The sequence below is a fragment of the Pipra filicauda genome, unplaced genomic scaffold, assembly GCF_003945595.2.
Source record: "Pipra filicauda isolate LSUMZ 115617 unplaced genomic scaffold, ASM394559v2 scaffold80_size11013439_pilon, whole genome shotgun sequence".
In the NCBI taxonomy this organism is placed as follows: Eukaryota; Metazoa; Chordata; class Aves; order Passeriformes; family Pipridae; genus Pipra; species Pipra filicauda.
In genome coordinates this window covers 1,391,608-1,411,238 of record NW_024104987.1, presented here as the reverse complement: position 1 = coordinate 1,411,238, position 19,631 = coordinate 1,391,608, and the positions used below count along the sequence as shown (strand labels likewise).

Sequence of the window (19,631 nt, the reverse complement as noted above, 5' to 3'; positions counted from 1 at the left end):
GAGCAGGAACCCACCACTGGCACCAGCCCCACCAAGGCTCCAAGGGGAGACGGGCACAGGCCAATCCATCTTTTCCATCAAACAACATTCCTATGAAAAATAAACATATGGATATTTCTCACTGGCACGTTTGGGGCTTTTCCCTTTCCAGGAGGGAGGCAAAACACAGCAGGAATGTTGCTGGTACCGGGTTTGGGAAGGCAGGTGGAGGGAACACACAGGCAATTCCCAGGTTCCTCAGGAAATCCAGGAGAGGTTCCTTCCAAAACGTGATGCCCCACAGGGCAGAAAGGAGGTCGTTTTCGTAACCTCTGCCATGACAAAAACAAAAGCTCAGGAATGTTTTTCCTGCTTTTGCCATGGGACACGGCAAAAAAACAAACAACTTGCTCAACAAACAAACCCCATCTCTGCAACAGCAGGAGCCAAGTCTCCTGTCACCAACCTCCTGCCCCCCAGGAATGTTGGAGAAACCTCCAACACAACCAGTACATTCATTTTTCAATGGAATAATTGCTCCAGGTGGAGTGTTGGGAGCCCAGGAGTGCTGCTCACCAAAACCAGTTAGGTTGTACATCCACTTCCAGTGGTTTGCTGGGAGGAAACTTGCCTGTTACAGCCATAGCCAGATCCTAAGGGATATATTCCTATGTTTTCCACACATCCCCAGCACCTGGCCACCCCTGGCTCTCTCAGCAGGACAGGGCAGAGAGGTTTGTGGCATCGAGTCAGCACTACAATATGAGATTTTAATTGTTTGCAATAAACCTTTAAGCCTCAGATGGGATTAACAAGAGCTTTTTCTCCACACGCTTATTAAAGCCTGATGGAGACCAGTTCCACCTCTCTTCCCTCTCCCTGCTCCCTTCCCACTTTGTTTGTAGCGTGGCAACGTGGATTTCTACAGTCCTTTATTCTGCCAGGCTTTCTGGGAGGGTTGGAGAAAAAGCAAACAGAACTTCAATGAACAGCTCATTCCCACCCAATATTCCCCTCAGCAATGGTTTGCCGAGAGAACTGATGGGAGAGGGGGAGCTGGGGATGTGGGAGCCCTGCAAGGGAGCGGGGAGGGCTCCTGGAGCTCTGGCAGGATGCAGCAGGGCTCAGCCAGTGATCCATCAGCCCCCAAATGAAGAGCCAGGCCGTGCCAGCGCTGCCTAATTCCATTACACTAAAACACGACTTCCTCTGGATCCACAATTATCCGCGTGGACGTGCCCCGGCACAGGGACGGAGCAGCACCAGCCCCTTCTCCTGCATCCCCCCGAGCGTCCCAGCCTGTGGGACACAGCCCAAGGACATGTTTTCTGGGTTTCATCTCCTCCCACCATCTTGCACAGCCCATAATCACCAAAATAGTTCCAGACTCCTCTGCCGGAGCCACGGCAGAGCCGGGGGAGCCTCCAACACCTTCCCGAGGCCAGTGCAACAAACCCCCAGGAGAGGCCCCTCATTCTCCTCACCTACTGCAATTAGTTCCTTAATTCATTACAGAAGAAAGGCATAACAAGGGACAAGGATCCTTCTGTATCACTTCTGGATCACCACCAAGGAGAAACGAACCAACTTACTGCAAAATCATGGAATTGTCTGGGAGGGACCTTAAAGCTCATCTCCTTCCACCCCCTGCCATGGGCAGGGACACCTTCCACTAGCCCAGGCTGATCCAAGCCCCATCCAACCTGGCCTTGAACACTTCCAGGGATAAACTCCTTTCCTTTGGGGGCCTTTTCAAGCCTGAGACTCGGAGAGGAGACTCATCCAGTCAGTGTTTCATCCACGTTGGCTCCCAAGCCTGGGACCAGCAGACTGAGGTCACATCACTGCCACCCCCCCGGTGGGAACTGGGGCATGATGGGGGGAGACAGGGGAACACACCATGGAGATCTTCACACCCCGGGATCCCCTACAGCCCTGGAGGACACAGACAGGCCACCCCACAGCCCTGGAGGACACAGACAGGCCACCCCACAGCCACGTACCCCGAGCATCAAATGGGTGCAGAGGCAGAGACACCCACAGGGTCCCTATGCCGGCGGAGGAGCCTTATCCAGGCTGAGCAGAGGAACAAAAAAGCCATTTCCCCCCATTTCCCAGAAGTGTGTTCCTCTCCAGCAGCTCCTCAGCCCACTAATGAGCTACAATGTCCCACTGGATTAGGAGCAAGTGTTTTTTACACCACTCACCATCAGCCACAAGCCAAGGGGCCACCGAGCATCGCCCGGCAGCCGCTCCCCGAAGGGACCGTTCTCCGAGGGCACTGCCCTCCCTGGGGGCACACACACACAGGAGGCACAAAACTGCCTCTTTCCAGCTGCCTTGGCAGCACACAGCCGTGCCAAGGCAGCGTGGGTGAGTCAGAGCTTACCCTGGGAGAGAGCTGGAGCTGTGCTGCAGCTCCAGACCTGTGTGGATGGATTTTCCATGATCCACACGGAAGCAGCCTTCCTCTCCCTGACATTCCCCCAGCCGACTGCAGAACCTCTCTTCCTGCTTCTCTGTCATTTTAATGGCAGGTTTCCCTTTCACAGTGGAGGCATTAATTTGGGGTTATGCTGTGAGCAAATTCAAAGGCAGACTTTGAGATCAAAGAACAGCTGAGGAACCTTCTGTAGCACTTGGCGTGGCCCCAGATAAACAGGGACTTGCTCAGGAGTGCAGGGGAAGAGTATGGATGCTACAGGAGTGAGCCCCAGAGTGATCCCCCCTCAGGGCAGTCAGCTCTGTGCCATGAACCAGCACCACAGGCACAGGAAAGGGAGGCAGAGGACTCCTGATTCCTTCCCCGAGCCCACCCGGATGCAGGCAGGGTGTGGAGCATCACTGCAGCAAGGAGGAGAGTTTAAAGTCCCTTAATCCATCACCTTTTAGAGCCCATCAAGCTGAAGCACATGTGCAATCCTGGAGCACTCCAAGCACCCTCCAGTCCATGCTCAGTGGGTCAGAACCCACACCTTGCTCTCCCCTGGAGCTTTGCTGCTGCTTTCTGCTCATCCCATGTCTGAAACTTCACCAAAAAAAAGTGCACAAATTCAATCAGCAAAGAGGTCAGACACTGTCCAGGATCCAGCAGAACCTCAGAATCATTAAGGTTAGAAAAGCCCTCCCAGCCCATGGAGTCCCCCTGTGCCCAATGCCCACCTTGTCCCCCAGCCCAGAGCACTGAGTGCCATGGCCAGGCTTTCCTTGGACACCTCCAGGGCTGGGCACTCCAAACACCCCTGGGCAGCCCCTGCCAATGCCTGACCACCCTTTCCAGCAAGAAATTCCTCCTGATGTCCAACCTGACCCTCCCCTGGCACAGCTGGAGGCCGTTCCCTCTCCTCCTGTCCCTTGTTCCCTGGGAGCAGAGCCCGACCCCTCCCCGGCTCCCCCCTCCTGTCAGGGGGTTGCAGAGCCAGAAGGTCCCCCCTGAGCCTCCTTTTCTCCAGGCTGAGCCCCCCCAGCTCCCTCAGCAGCTCCAGACCCTTCTCCAGCTCTGTTCCCTTCCCTGGATACTCTTCTGGGACCCCCTGACAGCAACATCCCTCCCCCCAGCCCCAGCCAGGCTCCTCTGGCAGCTCTGGGGGAGATCCCGTGTTCCAGTGTGCTCTTCTGTTTGGAAAACCTCTTCTCTTTTACAATTCTGAGCCAGGGCCAAGCAGTAATTGCAATTCCCTCAGCAAAGGCTGAGCCAGGAGGAGAGAAAGTCCCATGGTCCATTAGCACCTTAGCAGCAATACCTGCTCCAGGGGAGAGAGGGGCTTATCCCAGGTACCTCGTGGAACAGGGAATGACAGAGAGGTGTATCCAGTGCAGGAGCTCACTGAATGAAGAATTAAGCCAGGTTTTCTCAGTCCCTGCTTTTTTTCCCAGCAGGATTTTTTCACTCCATACCATCAAACCACTGCAGATCTCATCTCTGTCAGAACTTAGTGATTCATAAACCTAATGAGGGTGGGAGGGAATCTAACCCTGACCTGGATTCAAGGCAGCTCTGCTCTGTAGCTCGAGCTCTGGGGCTTCACAAATCATGTTTTTATGAAATGCTTAACGCATAATGAGGAAGAATTATAATTAGGAGCAGCTGACAAATTGCACTCTGGAAGTAAATAACCCTCTACCTCCATTAATAAAATGAAATGCTTTGCTAAAAATTAGTATAACTGCAATATTGTGAGGTTTTTAGGCAAATAATGTCAATCTATCCAGGAGCAACTGGATTTCAAGCACTAAAGCCACTGCACAGGGACGAGGAGGGGTGGGAAGCAGCCAGGCTTTTCACGGATCATATGGATAAACAGACTGAAAAGGAACCTTTGGGGTTTCTGAATCTTTCAGAGGATCCCATGGGTGGGCTTTGTGGTCAGCACCAGGGATTTTCATGACTGAAATCCTGCCTGGGCCAGGACACAGGGACCAATCCCACCCAGATCCATAACCTTCCACAGCTGGCCCCAGGGAAGAGCTGGGTTGGTTTGAATTGATAAGTTAATAAAACCCATGCCCAGGTACTCTTATTCATTCAGAGCTAGAAGGGAAGGACATTTCCCAATGGAAAGCTTTGCTATGTTCCCTTAGGAAGCTCCCAAAAAAACAAAGTTTCCCTTCCTTAGTCATCAGAGTCAGACCCTTCCTCCCTCCCAGAGCCAGTGGAAAAGGGCCAGGATGCTACAAAACCAAACAAACACAAGGGCTGCTGTTTATTTGGCCCTAAGCAAAGGAAATCAGAGCAAAGCAGGAATGCACGAGCCGAGCTGTGCCTCACACAGGACCCCCCTGGTCCATCCTCACCCCCCACGGGGCAAAGGCTCGATCCCTGCAGCAGCATTTCAGTCCCACACTCAAAAACTTAATAAAGCAGAAAATACACATCCCCCTCACCCCAGGCACGTCCCTTGGCTGAAAACCCTCCACCTACTCTGGCAGTGAGGATGTGCAGCTAATTAACTTCCTGGGAGCCACAGATGAGCAGGAAAAAAAGCACATTAAAATGGGAATTTGTGATGGGCAGGCCTCGGAGGAATTAGCAAATTGCATAAGAGGAATCTTTATTCCGATTGTAAATTAACGCCAGCGACAGGACTCGGCACGTTTTCACTGCCTGGTGAGAGGATTAACCCACCACACCCGGCCCTGGGCAGGGCAGGAGGGGGAGAAATATGAAAGGCTTTCCATCTTTGCCAGGTGGAAGCACATTTGGGAGGATCACGGGCTGCACCCACGGACGGCATCGACAACTGCTCTGCCTCGTCACAGCAGGGAGGGGATCAGAGAACCCCAGAATCAGAGAATCCCACAATCCCTGAGGTTGGAAAAGCCCTCCCAGCCCATGGAGTCCCCCCTGTGCCCGATGCTCACCTTGTCCCCCAGCCCAGAGCACTGAGTGCCACGGCCAGTCCTTCCTTGGACGCCTCCCTGGGCAGCCCCTTCCAGTGCCTGACCACCCTCTCCAGCAAGAAATTCCTCCTAAAATACATGTAACTACCAGGAATCACTACCTAGTGCCCCCTCCCTCCAAAAAGGTGCTCCCCATGGCCTAATCCAGCTGTGCTTCAGCCCTGAGAAAAAACCCTGCCATTTTAAACAACGTGCAACCACAGCTGCAGGTGGGATGGTCCTTCCCCCTCCTCCTGCAGCTTCACCCACACACTATTCCCAGCTTTCCCTCCCCATAAGTGACGTGGATGGATTTAGAAAGCAAAATATCCATCCTCAAGGCACATTCTGATCCAGACACCACCATCAGATAGGAGAGTATCCTCGGATATTTATTTATCAAGTTCCAAACCCTTCCCAAGAGTTCCCACCAAAAATAGCCTAAAATTCACTGCACAGAATGTCCAGTCCTGGACTTTATCCCCAAAAAGCCTTCAACCCTCAGCTTGCACAACCAGAAAAGGGCAGGAACACAAGCCAATCATGTTTTGGGAGGGTTAAGGGGATCCAGCCTCCTACCAGGAGCATCCTCACACCTGCTGTGCTCTCATCCATCCCATGTGCAGATCCTCCCCCTGCTCAGGAAACCCTTCAAGCAGCTGCAAACCAGAGCCCCAAATATTTCAAAAAACAGGTATGAAACACAAGCCCTGGAGCCCAGACAGGGATTTTGGCTGTGCTGGCTCCCTGGGATGAGGGGTCAGCCCTGGCACCTACAGGGCAAACACCAACCCAGGCAAAAGGCTTTTAAAAGGCACTTCAGTTACTATTTGCTCAAATCCAAGGAATGGTCTGACCATCACATGTGGCTTTATTGATTTACTCTGCACTCAGGATCAAAAAAAAAAAAAAAAAAAAAAACAACCAAACCGTGTATCCAGCTGACAAGAAAAAAAAATAAAAAATACCCAATGGAGATGGTATTTCCAGGTGGGAATTACAGCCCTGGCTCCCCATCATCTTTCACGCCCCAAGTATTGGCAGGCTCCCGGCTGGAGCTGAGTAATGGCCCATCAGCTCTCTCCCCGGATTACACATTAACTCCTGGGTCTCCCGCGACATCTGCCCTGCTCTCCCTCCCCCGAGCAGCTCCCAGGGGAGCCCCCGAGGCTGCTGCAGACCCCCCACCCCAGCACCCACCCAGCTCCAGCCACGGACCCACCACACCGGCAGTGAGGGAGCTGCTCCCCATGTGCAGACAGATGTTTGTGAGGAGAATGAAGCCGAGAGGTAGAGGAGATGAGGCTGATTAAGCCTCGTTATCCTATTTAGCCTAATGATCACAGAGCCCACGTCACTCCGTGGAGAGAACAAGGCATTTAACAGGAGAGGCAGGTACAAGTCCTGCAGCACACCAGGGGTTTACCAGCTCCCAACACCAGGACAAGCTGGATTTCTCCCTCTCCCTGCCCATGGCACCTTCCCAATCCCACCAGCATCGCCCCTGTGAATTCCTCTTTGCCTACAGGAGCAGTTAAGGGCTTTGGGCTGGAAAAGGCAGGAGTAAGGGAGCTCCTGGAAGCCACAGCGCCAGTACAGGTGCTCCACTGCCCCCTGAGCCAAAGCCCACCCAAAACCCACCCAGATGGGCTCGGGAACACTCGTGGGAACTCCACAGCCTGCAGCACCACCCAGAGAGGTCTTGGGGATCCAGCAGCTCCAAGACAAAGGGAACTCACATGGAATCATGGAATTATTTAGGCTGGAAAAGCCCTATAAAAAAATCATCAAGTCCAGCTCTTAACACAGCACTGCCAAGGCCACATCCACGTGTCTGTAAATCCCTCCAGGGATGGGGACTGCACCACTGCCCTGAGGAGCCTGTGCCCAGTTTTTGATGCAACACTTCCAATGCTTCCAGTTTTCACAGGCTTGTGAAAATCCAGGAGTAAGAGCAGCCAGGGACAGCCTGAAGAAGAGAGTCAGGGCTGGATGCATCCTCAGGACTCCTGTGGGATTCCTGCAGGAAGGGGGAGGCCAGAGCAAGAAAAACATCACGAAAACCCAGTAAAACACCCCACTCTGAACAAAACTCAGCCAAGTCAGCAGAGCTGCAAGACAGATTTGAAGGATGAGAATAATAACACATAATCCCAGCATTCTTATGCGTTGCAGCAGACCCAAAATAGCTCCTCAGCCACCAGGGACCTGCTGCACTGAGCGGAATTTTTAAGTAAACTTTCCCTCAAAGGCTTTGGGTCTCGGCATCGAAGACCCCGAGCCCCAGTGCTTTTTAGTGAAGGCAACAGTGTCTCATACACCTCCCTCACCATCCAGAAACCTCCTCCAACACCAGCTGAAAGCCAAGTTCTTATTTACAGAGCAGGTGCAAGGTTAAACTTAAAGGCTCCGTGGGAGGAGATAGTTGGCAAAATATGGGGGAGCCCCTTTCTTTAAACTCCTGGGGGCTGTTTGTGCCATGGCCCCACTGCCCAGGCACTCCCCAGTGCCCTGCTGGGGTTTGCCACCCTCCAGCAGCCCAGCTGAGTGCCCAGACCAGCATCTCCTCCTCCTCCAGCTCAGCCAAAGGATGAACACACACAGTTAAAGGTTTCACCCAGGGAAAGGGGGGAAGATAGAGATGTAACAGATTAGATCTGCCTTTTGTAAGGAATTTAATGACTCCAGCTGTTCGGCACCATTAACCAGTTTGTCTTGGAGGTTTAACCCTCTGGCTGCCACGGAGCAAACACTGGGATCCCCCAGCTCTGGGGGTCTGAGGCAGGAGCAGAGCCCTTCTCCTCCCGGGGAGCAGGGCTGGGCTGATAAAGAGTCATTAAAAGCTTTTACTACCTGTTGCTATCCAGCGCACCAGCCCTGGAGCAGTGCCAGGCAGGGAGAGAGCTCTCTGTGCAAAGAGCAGCAGCTAAAAACAGCTCCCTGGTCCTGCCCTCCCAGGGACAGAGTGCCCCAGTCTCACCAGCATCCCCTCCCCACCCACACTGGGGAGGAAAACAACCCGGAGATTTTAACTGATTTGGAAAGACCTGTTGGAAATGCGATGGCTTAACCCTTGTCTGAACAGCTCTGGCTCCCGGGGGAGAAGTCTGGGCTCCAAGTGAAGGGAGATTCATCTCCAGCCAAATTCCCCTCCCAGCACAGCCCAAGGATGGCTCAAGACTGACCAGGCACTTGTTTTTCATTTCAACACATTCGGCTTTAACCTCTCCCCGTGTTCCTTCCACATCATCCCTCAGCTCCACCAAGTCTCTGGGTACTTTGTCCCCTTCCTAAAGCCTCCCAAAAATCCCCTCCCTCCCACTGCACTGCCCCTGCCCAGCCCCAGGAGCCATCCCTCTGCCTCTGGGCAGGGAACTCAGAACCCCCCACCCTCTGCCAGCTCTCCTGACCCTGCCTGAGTTATCCAGGGAAGGATAAGCAGCATTTTGCATTGGCACAGCCCTCGACAAGGTGGGTCCTGCCCATTATCCACCAGGAGAGACAGCCCCAGGCAGGGACACCCCCTTTTCCAGGAAGGAAAACACCCTGGCAGCAGCACCAGCCTTGAGATATAAACCCTCCTGGAGTTCCACAGCAGCCATGGGGTGTAAACCCTCCCCCAGCTCCAGCCACCAGAATTCCCATGGGACAAGTGTGTGGTGACACGTGCTGTCCCACATGGAGCAAACAGCCATGTTGGGCCAGAGGAGACAACAGCTCCACTCCCATCAGCACTTAAAGTGGATTTATGGACATATTGTATATTTTTATATACACAAACAGCCCTGCTCCCCACAAGGCCACCCCCTCCCTGCCCGTCCTTGCTCCATCCCGCTCTGCACAGCACAGGGATCTCACTCCCAGCACTCTTCCCCCTCCACACACTCCTGTTTCAACACAGGAGGGACAACTCCAGCCAGCAGAAGGAAGTGGGATTTGTGGTGCAACTGCTTCTCCAGCCTGTTGGGAAACAGCAGCCCGAGGCAGCTGAGCAGACACAGCCCAGGGCCCTTCCAGCACCACGGGGGTAACACTGGTGACACACCTTGGGTTACAGAGGGAAAGGCAGGGTTTGGTGGCAAAACAGCTTCCAAGGGCTCCAGTGGCAGCTCTTGGCCCCCCAATGAATCCCAAAGGGTTGGGGAGCCCCAAAGAGCCAGGCCATGGGCAGGAGGAGAGCACGAGGGAGCCTCTCAGCCATCGGACACTGCTGGTGTCACTGCTCCTTCACTGCAATGCTTCCATTGGCACTGGGAGCCACACACCACAGCTCCCAGCAATTCTCCTCATGGCTGAGGATGCACCTGACTGTACCTGTTATCCTGCAGGGAGAGGCTCCAAAAGCAAGGCAAGGGGAAGGGCTGATGCTCCAGGTTCCCCTGGACCCACTCTCTGAACAGAAAACCTCACGCTCCTTCCTCATATCCACAGACACCCCTCCTCTTCCACTAAAATAAATACAAAATCTAAAAAAATCCCTTTGGAAATTTTTGGAGATCTCTTCACTGGCTGAGCCATTCTTGTGTTTTCAGCTGTAAAAATCCAACAGCCTCCCATTTATTTATTTTTTTAATAACAGCCCTCGACACGAGGCTGCTTCATTCGATTTTGCAATGCTTCAAGGGTTGGCAGCTCTGCAAATTAAGCCCCTGGGCTGAGACACAAGGTCACACCTGAGCTGTTTGCAGAGTGTTGCCAGTGAAAAGAACAAAAGCAGAAGCGTGAAGGGGGGGAAAAAAAAAAAAAAAAAAGGGAAGATTAAAAAAAAAAAAAAAAAAAAAGCTTGTGCAGACAGCCTGGAGCTGCATCCAGCACTGCCAGAGCCAGTCACACTGCCACTAAACCTGCCATGGAAATCCATCTGTATCCAGCTTCCATCTGCTCCTCCTTCCAGCTGACGGAAGAGCAGGAGCCTCCAGCCCAGAAAGTCCCACTTACCAGGACTGGCATGAGCAGGTCGGCCAAGTACACGAAAGCTGCTCCCAGAGCAAAGCCCAGGGCCACCGGCAGGAAGGAGAAGGCTCCGAAGCTGCCGGATTCCTCGGCCATCTCGATGGCTGGGGCCAGCAGGGACCAGTAGGAAGCAGCCAGCATGACCTGGGGACAGAAGGGGACAGGTGAGAACCTGGGGGACAGAGGGGGACAGGTGAGAACCTGGGGGACAGAGGGGGACAGGTGAGAACCACGTAGGCACCGATGCCAAGGGGATCCATCCCCGGCTGCAGCCGGACTGTCACCTCTGCCACCAGCCCCCCCTCTGGCCCAGGACACCCCCGTGCTCACCCCCATGAGGTGCAGGACCAGTGCATTTCCAGCAGGACCATCAAAACCCACTTCCCGACAGAACGAATCAGGGAAGGATGGAAAAGAGAGGTTTTTCCCCCATTTTCACCACGAGCCTTTTCCGTGGCTCAGGAGTCCAAGGCAGCAAAGGAAGGACAGGAGCTCATTAGGGTGATTTTCTGTGGCATTAGCACAGCCCTGACAGCCCTTTAAACGGGAATGGCAGCAGGGTGGGAGCAGGACAACGTCCTCTCCTCGGGTGGTTTGCAGTGACAGAAGTGGGTCTGTGACCCTACCAAGGGTCAAACCAAGTCCTTGCTCACCCAGCTCTGGGCTCCTCCACAGAGTGGGAAAGGAGGAAGGAATCACAGCATTGGAGTCATCCAGAGACAGAATGAACACTGGATAACACCTGGAGCCAAAGAGCCACCTCCAAGCCAGCCTAGGGCACACACTTTTTTTACACTGATTTACCTGCCAAGGTCCCCATCTTGTCACCCCAGATCAAGGTTAGGGCAGCACGAGGGCTTTCCTTGTGGACAGACAAACATTGGGGCTGCTCCTGTCCCAGCATCCAAGCCAGAGGGTCCAGAATGGGAGCAGAACCATCCCAAACAGCAACACTCCAGCTCCCAGCACAGCCAAAGTCCTACTGCAGGGTTTGAGCTACAAAATTTGCACCACGAAAATAAACCTTCCCAGTAGCAGAGTCCTTGCTTGGGGTTTAGCAGGGAGGGAGAAAGAACAGCCACCCCAAAGATCATAAAAATCCGAATGTGGGATCTGTGAGGATCTCCAGCCCAGCCCTGCTCAGAGCTGGTTGCTCAGGGTGTCACACAGTGCAGAGAACAAAGCACCAGTTTCACAAGCTCCTACTAAAGGACACAACATTAACATGCATTTTATCACCTTATCTCTTCCTCTCCTGTAATTAAAAAGTCATCAGCCCAACACCCTCTGCAGCAGCCCCGGCCCCAGTTCCTCTCCCTGCAGCTGTTCTGCTCTGCAGGAGGAAGCAAATCAGTGAGACAGGCACTGATGGGCTCAAAAATCCCATCGGGATCTGGGTCAGGCTTTGGGAAAAGGTCTGTGCAAGGCAGGGACACGGTGGCACCAGAGCCCTGCCATGGGCAGGCAGGGTTTGTGTTCCTCAGGGTGGACAAGGCAATGCTCCCAGCTCCCTTCCAACCCTGCAGGGAAGCACATGAGTAAGAGGATTCCAACAGAGAAAGGGGTGTGGGACCAGGATCCAGTGGGAATAAGCAGAGTGATCCTGGAGACGGCAACAGGAGGGGGTATTGGGAGGAAAAGTGACCCCACCTGTCCCTCCAGGAACAGCCCAGCACCCCATGAAGTCCCATATTTAGGATACTCAGAATCCTGGAATGGTTTGGGTTAGAAGGGACCCTAAAGCCCATCCAGTCCCACCCCCTGCCATGGGCAGGGACACCTTCCACCAGCCCAGGTTGCTCCAAGCCCCGTCCAACCTGGCCTTGGACACTTCCAGGGATCCAGGGGCAGCCACAGCTCCTCTGGGCAACCTGTGCCAGGGGCTCCCCACCCTCCCAGGGAAGAATTTCCTCCCGATTTCCAACCTAAACCTCCTCTCTTCCAGTTCAAAGCCGTTAAAGAGCCGCTGCTCAGCCCCCCCAGCACGAGAAGTGGCCCCTGGAAGAGGAGTGGGTAACAAACCACTACACCTTCAATCACTGTGAAGGGAGGCACGAGCTGCTATTGCTGCAGACACCAGTCCCAGGGGGATTGTGTAAATCTCAGCTCGCTGTGAGTAAGAAGAACGAGGGTTGTCATGTCAGGCTTAAGCACGGCTGTCAAACTTCATATTTCAAATGCCACCTCCTTTAAAAAACAACCACACACCCCGGCGTGGAAACACAAGCAGCGGGGAAAGGCTTGGCAGAATTATATTGTCATCTCATGTTAAGATATCATTTCCCCATGGAAAACAGAGCCCTGACAGTGCTCAGCCTCCAGATCCCGTCAGCACCCAAGTCAGCTCCGGAGCTCCCACCGGCTCTGCCGAGCACCAGGAAGGGGGAAGGGGATGACAGAGCCTTGAGCCATCCCTGCTTGGGAAGAGAAGTGATTTACTCCTGTTTTATGCAGAGAAACCCCTTAACCCCACTTGGTGGGGGAGCTGGAAGTCGCTGTCCTTCAACAGTCAGAAGACACAGTGTCCCTGTGCCTCCCCCCTCAGCCCATCCCTGAGCTCAGGCCGGGATTTAGGGACACAGGATTTAGGGACATGGGGCTGCCCAGAGCAGCCCAGCTCCTGCCCACCTGCTCCTGCCCACCCAGCTCAGCGTCAGAGCTGTCACTCACCCCTCCAGTTCAGCAGCATCTCTTATCAGATGATGCTCAGGAACTAACAAAAGGGTGAGGATTTCTGCCAACAACCTGATTTTGGTTACAAATTCCCACTCAATCTCAAATCTTTATAATTGTCCAGCCAGGGAGAGGAACACAGCTCCCAGTGTCTCCCAGCCAGCTGGTGTAACAGGGATAAAGCAGAAAAAGCCCCCTGGGCTCTTCTTGGATCAATAACACCTGGAGTCACTTGGGGAGAGGGAAGGATTTTCCACACCAAGCCCTCCTCTCACACCAGTCCCACCAAGACAGGGAGCAGGGGACAGGCAGCACCAGCTCCCTGGCACTGGGGCACACAGCTCCTGCCAGACTGGATTTGGGCATTTTCACAGACTTTGTGCTCCAAAGCCAGGATACAACAAGGCTGTAAATCCATCAGCTCTTGGGAAAACATACCAGGGTCGGTGGGGGAGGAGAAACAACAGGACAAAGCATCACCAGGTTGTGGGGAGCCCAAACCCTTCTCTGGGATACATCAGGGGAACAGGAGACAAACCCAGGCTCAAAAACCAACCATGGAAAATGCCTGAATCCAGCTCTGTGTCCTCACACTGCTGGGAATCCCCCAGAGTGCAGCAGGATTTAACCACACTGCACCCACCCCTCTACCAGGGCTGGAAGGGTCTCCAGTGGGGCAGGGGGTCCCTGCACATCCATGTCTGTGCTAAAATTAAACCCCTTGTGAAAGCAGCAAGGCCTGGTCACACCCCTGTGTGGCCACTGGGCAGCCCCAAGGGAAAGACAGGGAGCAGAAAACCCAGGAGGAGGAGATGCCCTTGGCAGGACAGGAAAGACAAGTGGAAGCTGAGAGACTGGCAGGACACTTTCCCTGCCAAACTTTTCCACTTGACTTCATTAAGGCTCCAATAACAAGGGCCAGCCCCAGCAGCGCTGTGTGAATTCCTGATGCTGTTTTAAGCAGCACTGAAAGGGAATATTTGAACCCAGCTGTGCCTGGTGTGGGTTAAGGAGCGTGGCTGGATGATTTTCTGCTCCATCTCGGACACAAGAAATCAAAGTAGAGCCCAGCAAGAGGAACAGCAGTGTGAGGCTGCAGGGAAGGAGGGCTGCAAGTGTTTGTTCGTGATGTCTGAGCCCAGCACCTCCAGCACAGCAGAGAACAGCTGAAAAAAAAAAAATCTTATTTAAGAATATCAAGATTTAAGAGAAAAGCCAGAATTCCACATCAGATGCCCCAGCAGCAAAGCCTTGTCTCTATGGAAACACATCACCTCGGAGGCTTCCACATCCAAACCCCTCAGTTATCTGTGAGCTCCAGGGAGGGAACTGAGGCAGAGAGAAGGCAAATCCTTGGGCACCAGCACGGTGCTGGGAGGAGCTGAGCTCCTCCACACCACAGGGAGCAGCTGCACAGGTCCCTCCACCTGAGGTGACACCTGTGCCACCAGACATGGGCAGCCCGAGCTGTGCTTTGCCATCCAGATGCTCCCAGTACACACAGGGGCTCTCCCAGTACACCCCAGTTCACAGCACAGCAATTTAACCCCGTGCCCAGGTTTATCCCAGCTCCCCCAGATCAAATGGAGCACCTGCAGGGAAGGCAGTGCCAAGACACAGCTTTCTGTGTCCCAGAAATAACACTCTGCATCCCAGACCACCCTCCCTGAGGTCACCTGGACATCCCTGTCCCACATCCTCCTCCTGCCTCAGCAGTGGCAGAGAAATCTTTAATTAATTCTGGGGTTATTTTGCTTTGCAGCTCCCAGAAGACAAGCAGGGAAATGATTCCCAAGAGGATGGAGAACCATCCACTATACCCTGTTTCTCCAGCAATCCTGGTCTTGGAGAGCCCCAAGGATGCTCCTGGAACCCAGGTGATTGTCAGGGATCCTGAGCTAAGCACAGCAAGGTTGGAAGCAACACCTGCCCCTGAAAGCACAGGAGCTGGAGCTTTGCTGGCCCTGACAGAGCACCAGGGAAGTTAATTCAACCCAGCAGCAGAGATTTCAGAGGGTAAGTTCTGCCTCTCCTTATCCCTCAGTGCTCAGAGAAGCATCTGCAAGGGATCCCAGTATCTGCAAGGGATCACCAGACAGAGAGTTTTAAACAGAAATCCCTCAGAGCAGGAGCAGCATCTCTGTCTGCAGAAACACTTCTCACAGGGAAGAGGGGAGAGAAAAGAGTACAAACAGGTTTCAAAACTGGCTGGTCCACATCCTTTTAGCCCTACACAAAGCACAGAGAGTCTGTGCTGCTCCCACAGGACACACCAGCTGTGCAGCACAAGCCTGGATGGGGCAGGAACAGCCTCTCATTCCAGTCTGGGCTCCCTCAGGCAGGACACAGGCTCAGCTCCAGCACCACATCCCCCCTCCAGCACCACATCCCCCCTCCAGCATCCCATCCCACCCCCACCCTGACACGGGGAGCTGTCAGCTGGCCACAGTCCCTCTTGCCAAAGTGCTGGGTGGTTTCTGCTCCAGCTTCTCCACAGACTGTCTGCAAAGCCACCAAGCACACATAGCACTAAGTGCTCTCCCTGGGAAAGAGGGAAGGAAACGTTGCCTGTGTTGTTAAACCCTTTCAGGTAAAGGGAAGATGGAGACACAGCTGGTCACACTGTTGGTCAAACAATGGCAACGCTGCCCAGCTGAGGAAAGGGAAGCTCAGGGGGACCCCGGTGTCACCAAGGGCCCCCTCGCTGTCCTTCCCCTGAGAAAGTTCTCTTCTCCTGCTCTGAGCACAGCAAAGTGAAAAAGCTGAGGGAAAAGCAAATGTTTGCAGGACTTCTGCTTCCTGAGCCACGCCTGGGGCAGGCAGGGATGACTCAGTGCTCCTGGCACAGGGACGTGGTGGCCACGGCAAGGAGGGCACCTGAGCCAGCAGGTCCTAATCCTAATGGGATAAAGGATGGAACAAGGATCCACTCCAACAGCCAAGGGGAATTATTCTCATCATTACCAGAAAAGCTTCCAGCTGAGTTCTTGTCACCACAGCACCCAGGAGCCACCAGGACACAGCGAGTGGGGCCTGGCAGAGCCCAGGTACAGCCACCACACACCCTGGGGAGATGCACCTTCCACCCGGAGCAGCTCTCAGGTGCACTCCAGCACCTTGAATGGGGGGTTTAACAGCTGAACTGGATTATCTTAGAGGTGTTTTTCAACTTTAACGACTCTAGGAGGGGAAACAAAGGTGACTTAACGAGCCTTGATGAGCCTCCACCTGCAGCATTGGAGGGGCTGCAGAGGGGGTGGCAGAGGGGAGGAGGGGGGTGTTGTACTCACCCCTGCGGCAAAGCCCAAGCTCCCATCCAGGATCCGCCTCTGGAAGAAACCAAACACAAAACACACCTTGCAGTGCTGGCAGGAGCAGCAGAGTGTGACCACACCAGGGGGAAAGGCATCTGCTCCCTGATGGGAAAGGGGCATCACAAGGCTGGAGAGGGACTTTGGATGAGGGCATGGAGGGACAAGACAAGGGGAATGGCTTCCCACTGCCAGAGGGCAGGGATAAATGGGATATTGAGGAGAAATTCCTCCCTGTGCGGGTGGGGAGGCCCTGGCACAGGTTGCCCAGAGGAGCTGTGGCTGCCCCTGGATCCCTGGAAGCGTCCAAGGCCAGGTTGGAAGGGGCTTGAGGCAACCTGGTCTAGTGGAAGATGTCCCTGCCCATGGCAGGAAGTAGACCTGAATGAGCTTTAAGGTCCCTTCCAACCCAAACCATTCCATGATTTATGGAATCACCAGGATCCTACAGGACATCCCGGCTCCCTCAACCCAACGCTGCCCAGCCTGGGCTGGGCAGAGCCTACCCCAAAGGATGTGAGAAGTTAAACCAGCAGCTCCCCTGCCCCTCTGCACATCCTGCCCTGCATTTCCCCTCCCTCCTGGAAGACCTTCATTCCTCCAACACCCGGCTGTTCTGAACAAACCCACTGCTGTGCCCATAGCCCAGCACGAATCCTGCCCACTCCACTCCCAGGGCGGGTTTTTATTCCCTCCCCCAGGAAGAAAACCCATGTGGGCTCCTGCAAAGGGAATCTCAGTGTGCAACCAAATCCTGAATAAATCATCACAAGAGTGAGGCATAAATAATAAATCCATCCGGGCAATTTGGAGCACGGTGGCGAGGGGGCCTCTAATTTTGGATCCCAGATGACTTAAAGATCAGCTCTTTGCTTGCTCTGAGCACGGGCTGACCCAAATCCTGCCCTGGAAACGTGGCAGCAAAACCAGGTTACAGGAGGGGAACCTGCTGTGATCCAAACACTACTGGGAGCACATACCACAGCCCAGGAGCAGGAATTTGATTTCCTTCTCCTCTGGCTGTTGAGAAATGAGCTGGATTTTTGTCCCTCTCTTGCCCCAGGGCCATTGTTAAGCCCCTCAAAGTTGGGAGGAGGCAGCCAAGGCCCCCCCCCCCCCGTGAGCAGGGCACAGCCCTGTATCCCAGGTCCTGCTGGTCTCCCAGGGATGAAGGGGGTGATCCCAGGTCCTGTTGGTCTCCCAGGGATGAGGGGGGTGATCCCAGGACCTGCTGGTCTCCCAGGGATGAGGGGAGCGATCCCAGGACCCACCTGGCCGCTGGAGAACACGAACACCAGCGCTGAGCCCGCCGCCGTCAGCCCCCAGGTGAGGAACGTCCCCAGCACCGCCTGGATCACCGGCCCCAGTCCCGGGATCATGCTGACCTGGGGGAGAGCAGAGAGGTCAGGAGAAGCACCTGGTGTTTGCAGAGAGAGAACAACCCCCAAAACTCCACCCTGGTCAAACTCCAAACCCCTCCTCACCAAAGGGGACAGAGCGAGCTTAACCATCCTCCTCTGAGCTTCTCCCCCTTAGGCGAGGCTTTGCAACCGAACCCAGCGGGGCAGGAGGGGTGGGACACACCCCATCCCACCTGGAGCACTATCCCACACTGATCTGGGGCTCAGCCCCACGACTTGGCACCAGGGCAGAGCAGGAATGGGTGCTCAGAGCTCGCCCGGGCCCCCGTGCCACGTCCCACTTGAGGGTGGCACATTTTTGTGCCCAAAGCCCACTTTTCCTGGTGTGGAAGGCGAACGCCCTCGCAGCACCTGGCTCCCTGCTCCTGGGAATGAGCAAAAAGGGGAACAAATCCCAGGGGTGAGCCACCAAAACACGGCTCAGGGCTGTGCTCAGGGGGCCACCGAGGCCAGGGGAGGGTTATCCAAGCTCTGGGAACATCCCAGGGAGCAGCACTGCTGTGGAAACACACATGGGGTGGAAATGTGGACAAATAAACTTATAATACGTGTATTGACATATTTATATGCAAGTATATCAAAATACACGTGTGTTTATACACATGTGCAAATATATCAAAACACACATATACATTTGTATGCAAATACATCAGAATGTCCATATACATTTATATGTTGATATATCAAATACACGTGTATTATACGTTTATATATAAATATATAAGAAATAGACACAATTTTGCCACCTTGCCCCGTCAAAAGCCCAGGACCCCTAAAACCCCCACACCTGGAGAACCCCGGTTCTGCCCCCAAAACCCGCAAACCCCCCAGACCCGGAGACCTCCAGGCCAGTCCTGAAAGCCCCCAAACCCCCGGTATCCCGAGCCCCCCCATTCGGTCCCCGAGATCCCCAAAGCCCCCATAGCGAAGCCCCCCAGGACTCCCAAACCTCCCGTTCCCGGAGACCTCCGGAACCCCCCAAGCCCCCCGGTACCGGAGCCCCCGGTTCGGTCCCCAGGACTCCCAAGCCCCCCGGTACCGGAGCCCCCGGTTCGGTCCCCAGGACTCCCAAGCCCCCCGGTACCGGAGCCCCCCAGGACTCCCAAGCCCCCGGTACCGGAGCCCCCGGTTCGGTCCCCAGGACTCCCAGCCCCCCGGTACCGGAGCCCCTGCAAGCCCCCGGTACCGGAGCCCCCGGTTCGGTCCCCAGGACTCCCAAGCCCCCGGTACCGGAGCCCCCGGTTCGGTCCCCAGGACTCCCAAGCGCCCCCGTACCGGAGCCCCCGGTTCGGTCCCCAGGACTCCCAAGCCCCCGGTACCGGAGCCCCCAGCCCGCTCCGCAGAACCCCCGTACCGGCGCCCCCGGTTCGCTGCCCGTCCCCGCCCGCGCCGTTTCCTGGTGCCCGCACACGTGTCGCCGCCGTGGCCCCGCCCCCCGCCGCGGCCGCAGCCAATGGGAGCGCGGCGGGGGCGGGCCGCCCGCGGCTCTGCGGTTCGCGCGGGCGCGGCGGCGGCAAAGTGAGGCGGGCGGGCGGCAAAAAGAGGGGCGGGCGGGCGCGACAAGTTGTCACTGCCGCTGTCACTGTCGCTGCCACCACCCTCCGCTAATTAACAGCAGGACGCGGCACCTTAATGGTCAGCACGTGGCAGCCTGGGGCACCTCGCAGGGGCAAGCAGCCCTCCACCTCTCCCCAACACTGGCATCCGGCACAGCCATCGGAGGGTGCAGCATCCCACCCGTGACGTCACAGAATCCCAGAATCATTCAGGTTGGAAAAGAACTCCCAGACCATCGACTCCGACCTGTACCAAATGCCCACCTTGTCCCCCAGCCCAGAGCACTGAGTGCCACATCCAGGAGTTCCTTGGACACCTCCTGGGCAGCCCCTTCCACAATTCCTGCCAGCCCTTCCCA

General features: G+C 55.1%; 1 protein-coding gene across 1 annotated transcript in view; it reads right to left on the bottom strand.

Moving 5' to 3' along the window:
* Positions 1-19,148, bottom strand: part of SLC39A11 (solute carrier family 39 member 11) — an 80,161-nt gene extending 61,013 nt beyond the window's left edge. Inside the window, exons 1-4 of the mRNA XM_027725396.2 lie at positions 19,071-19,148; positions 17,567-17,680; positions 16,275-16,313; positions 10,297-10,455 (exon numbers count right to left, since the gene is read on the bottom strand). Coding sequence (XP_027581197.1) covers positions 10,297-10,455; positions 16,275-16,313; positions 17,567-17,674 — 306 coding nt within the window. The 5' untranslated portion in view covers positions 17,675-17,680; positions 19,071-19,148. The remainder of the gene's footprint in view (positions 1-10,296; positions 10,456-16,274; positions 16,314-17,566; positions 17,681-19,070) is intronic.
* Between the last annotated feature and the right edge of the window lie 483 nt (positions 19,149-19,631).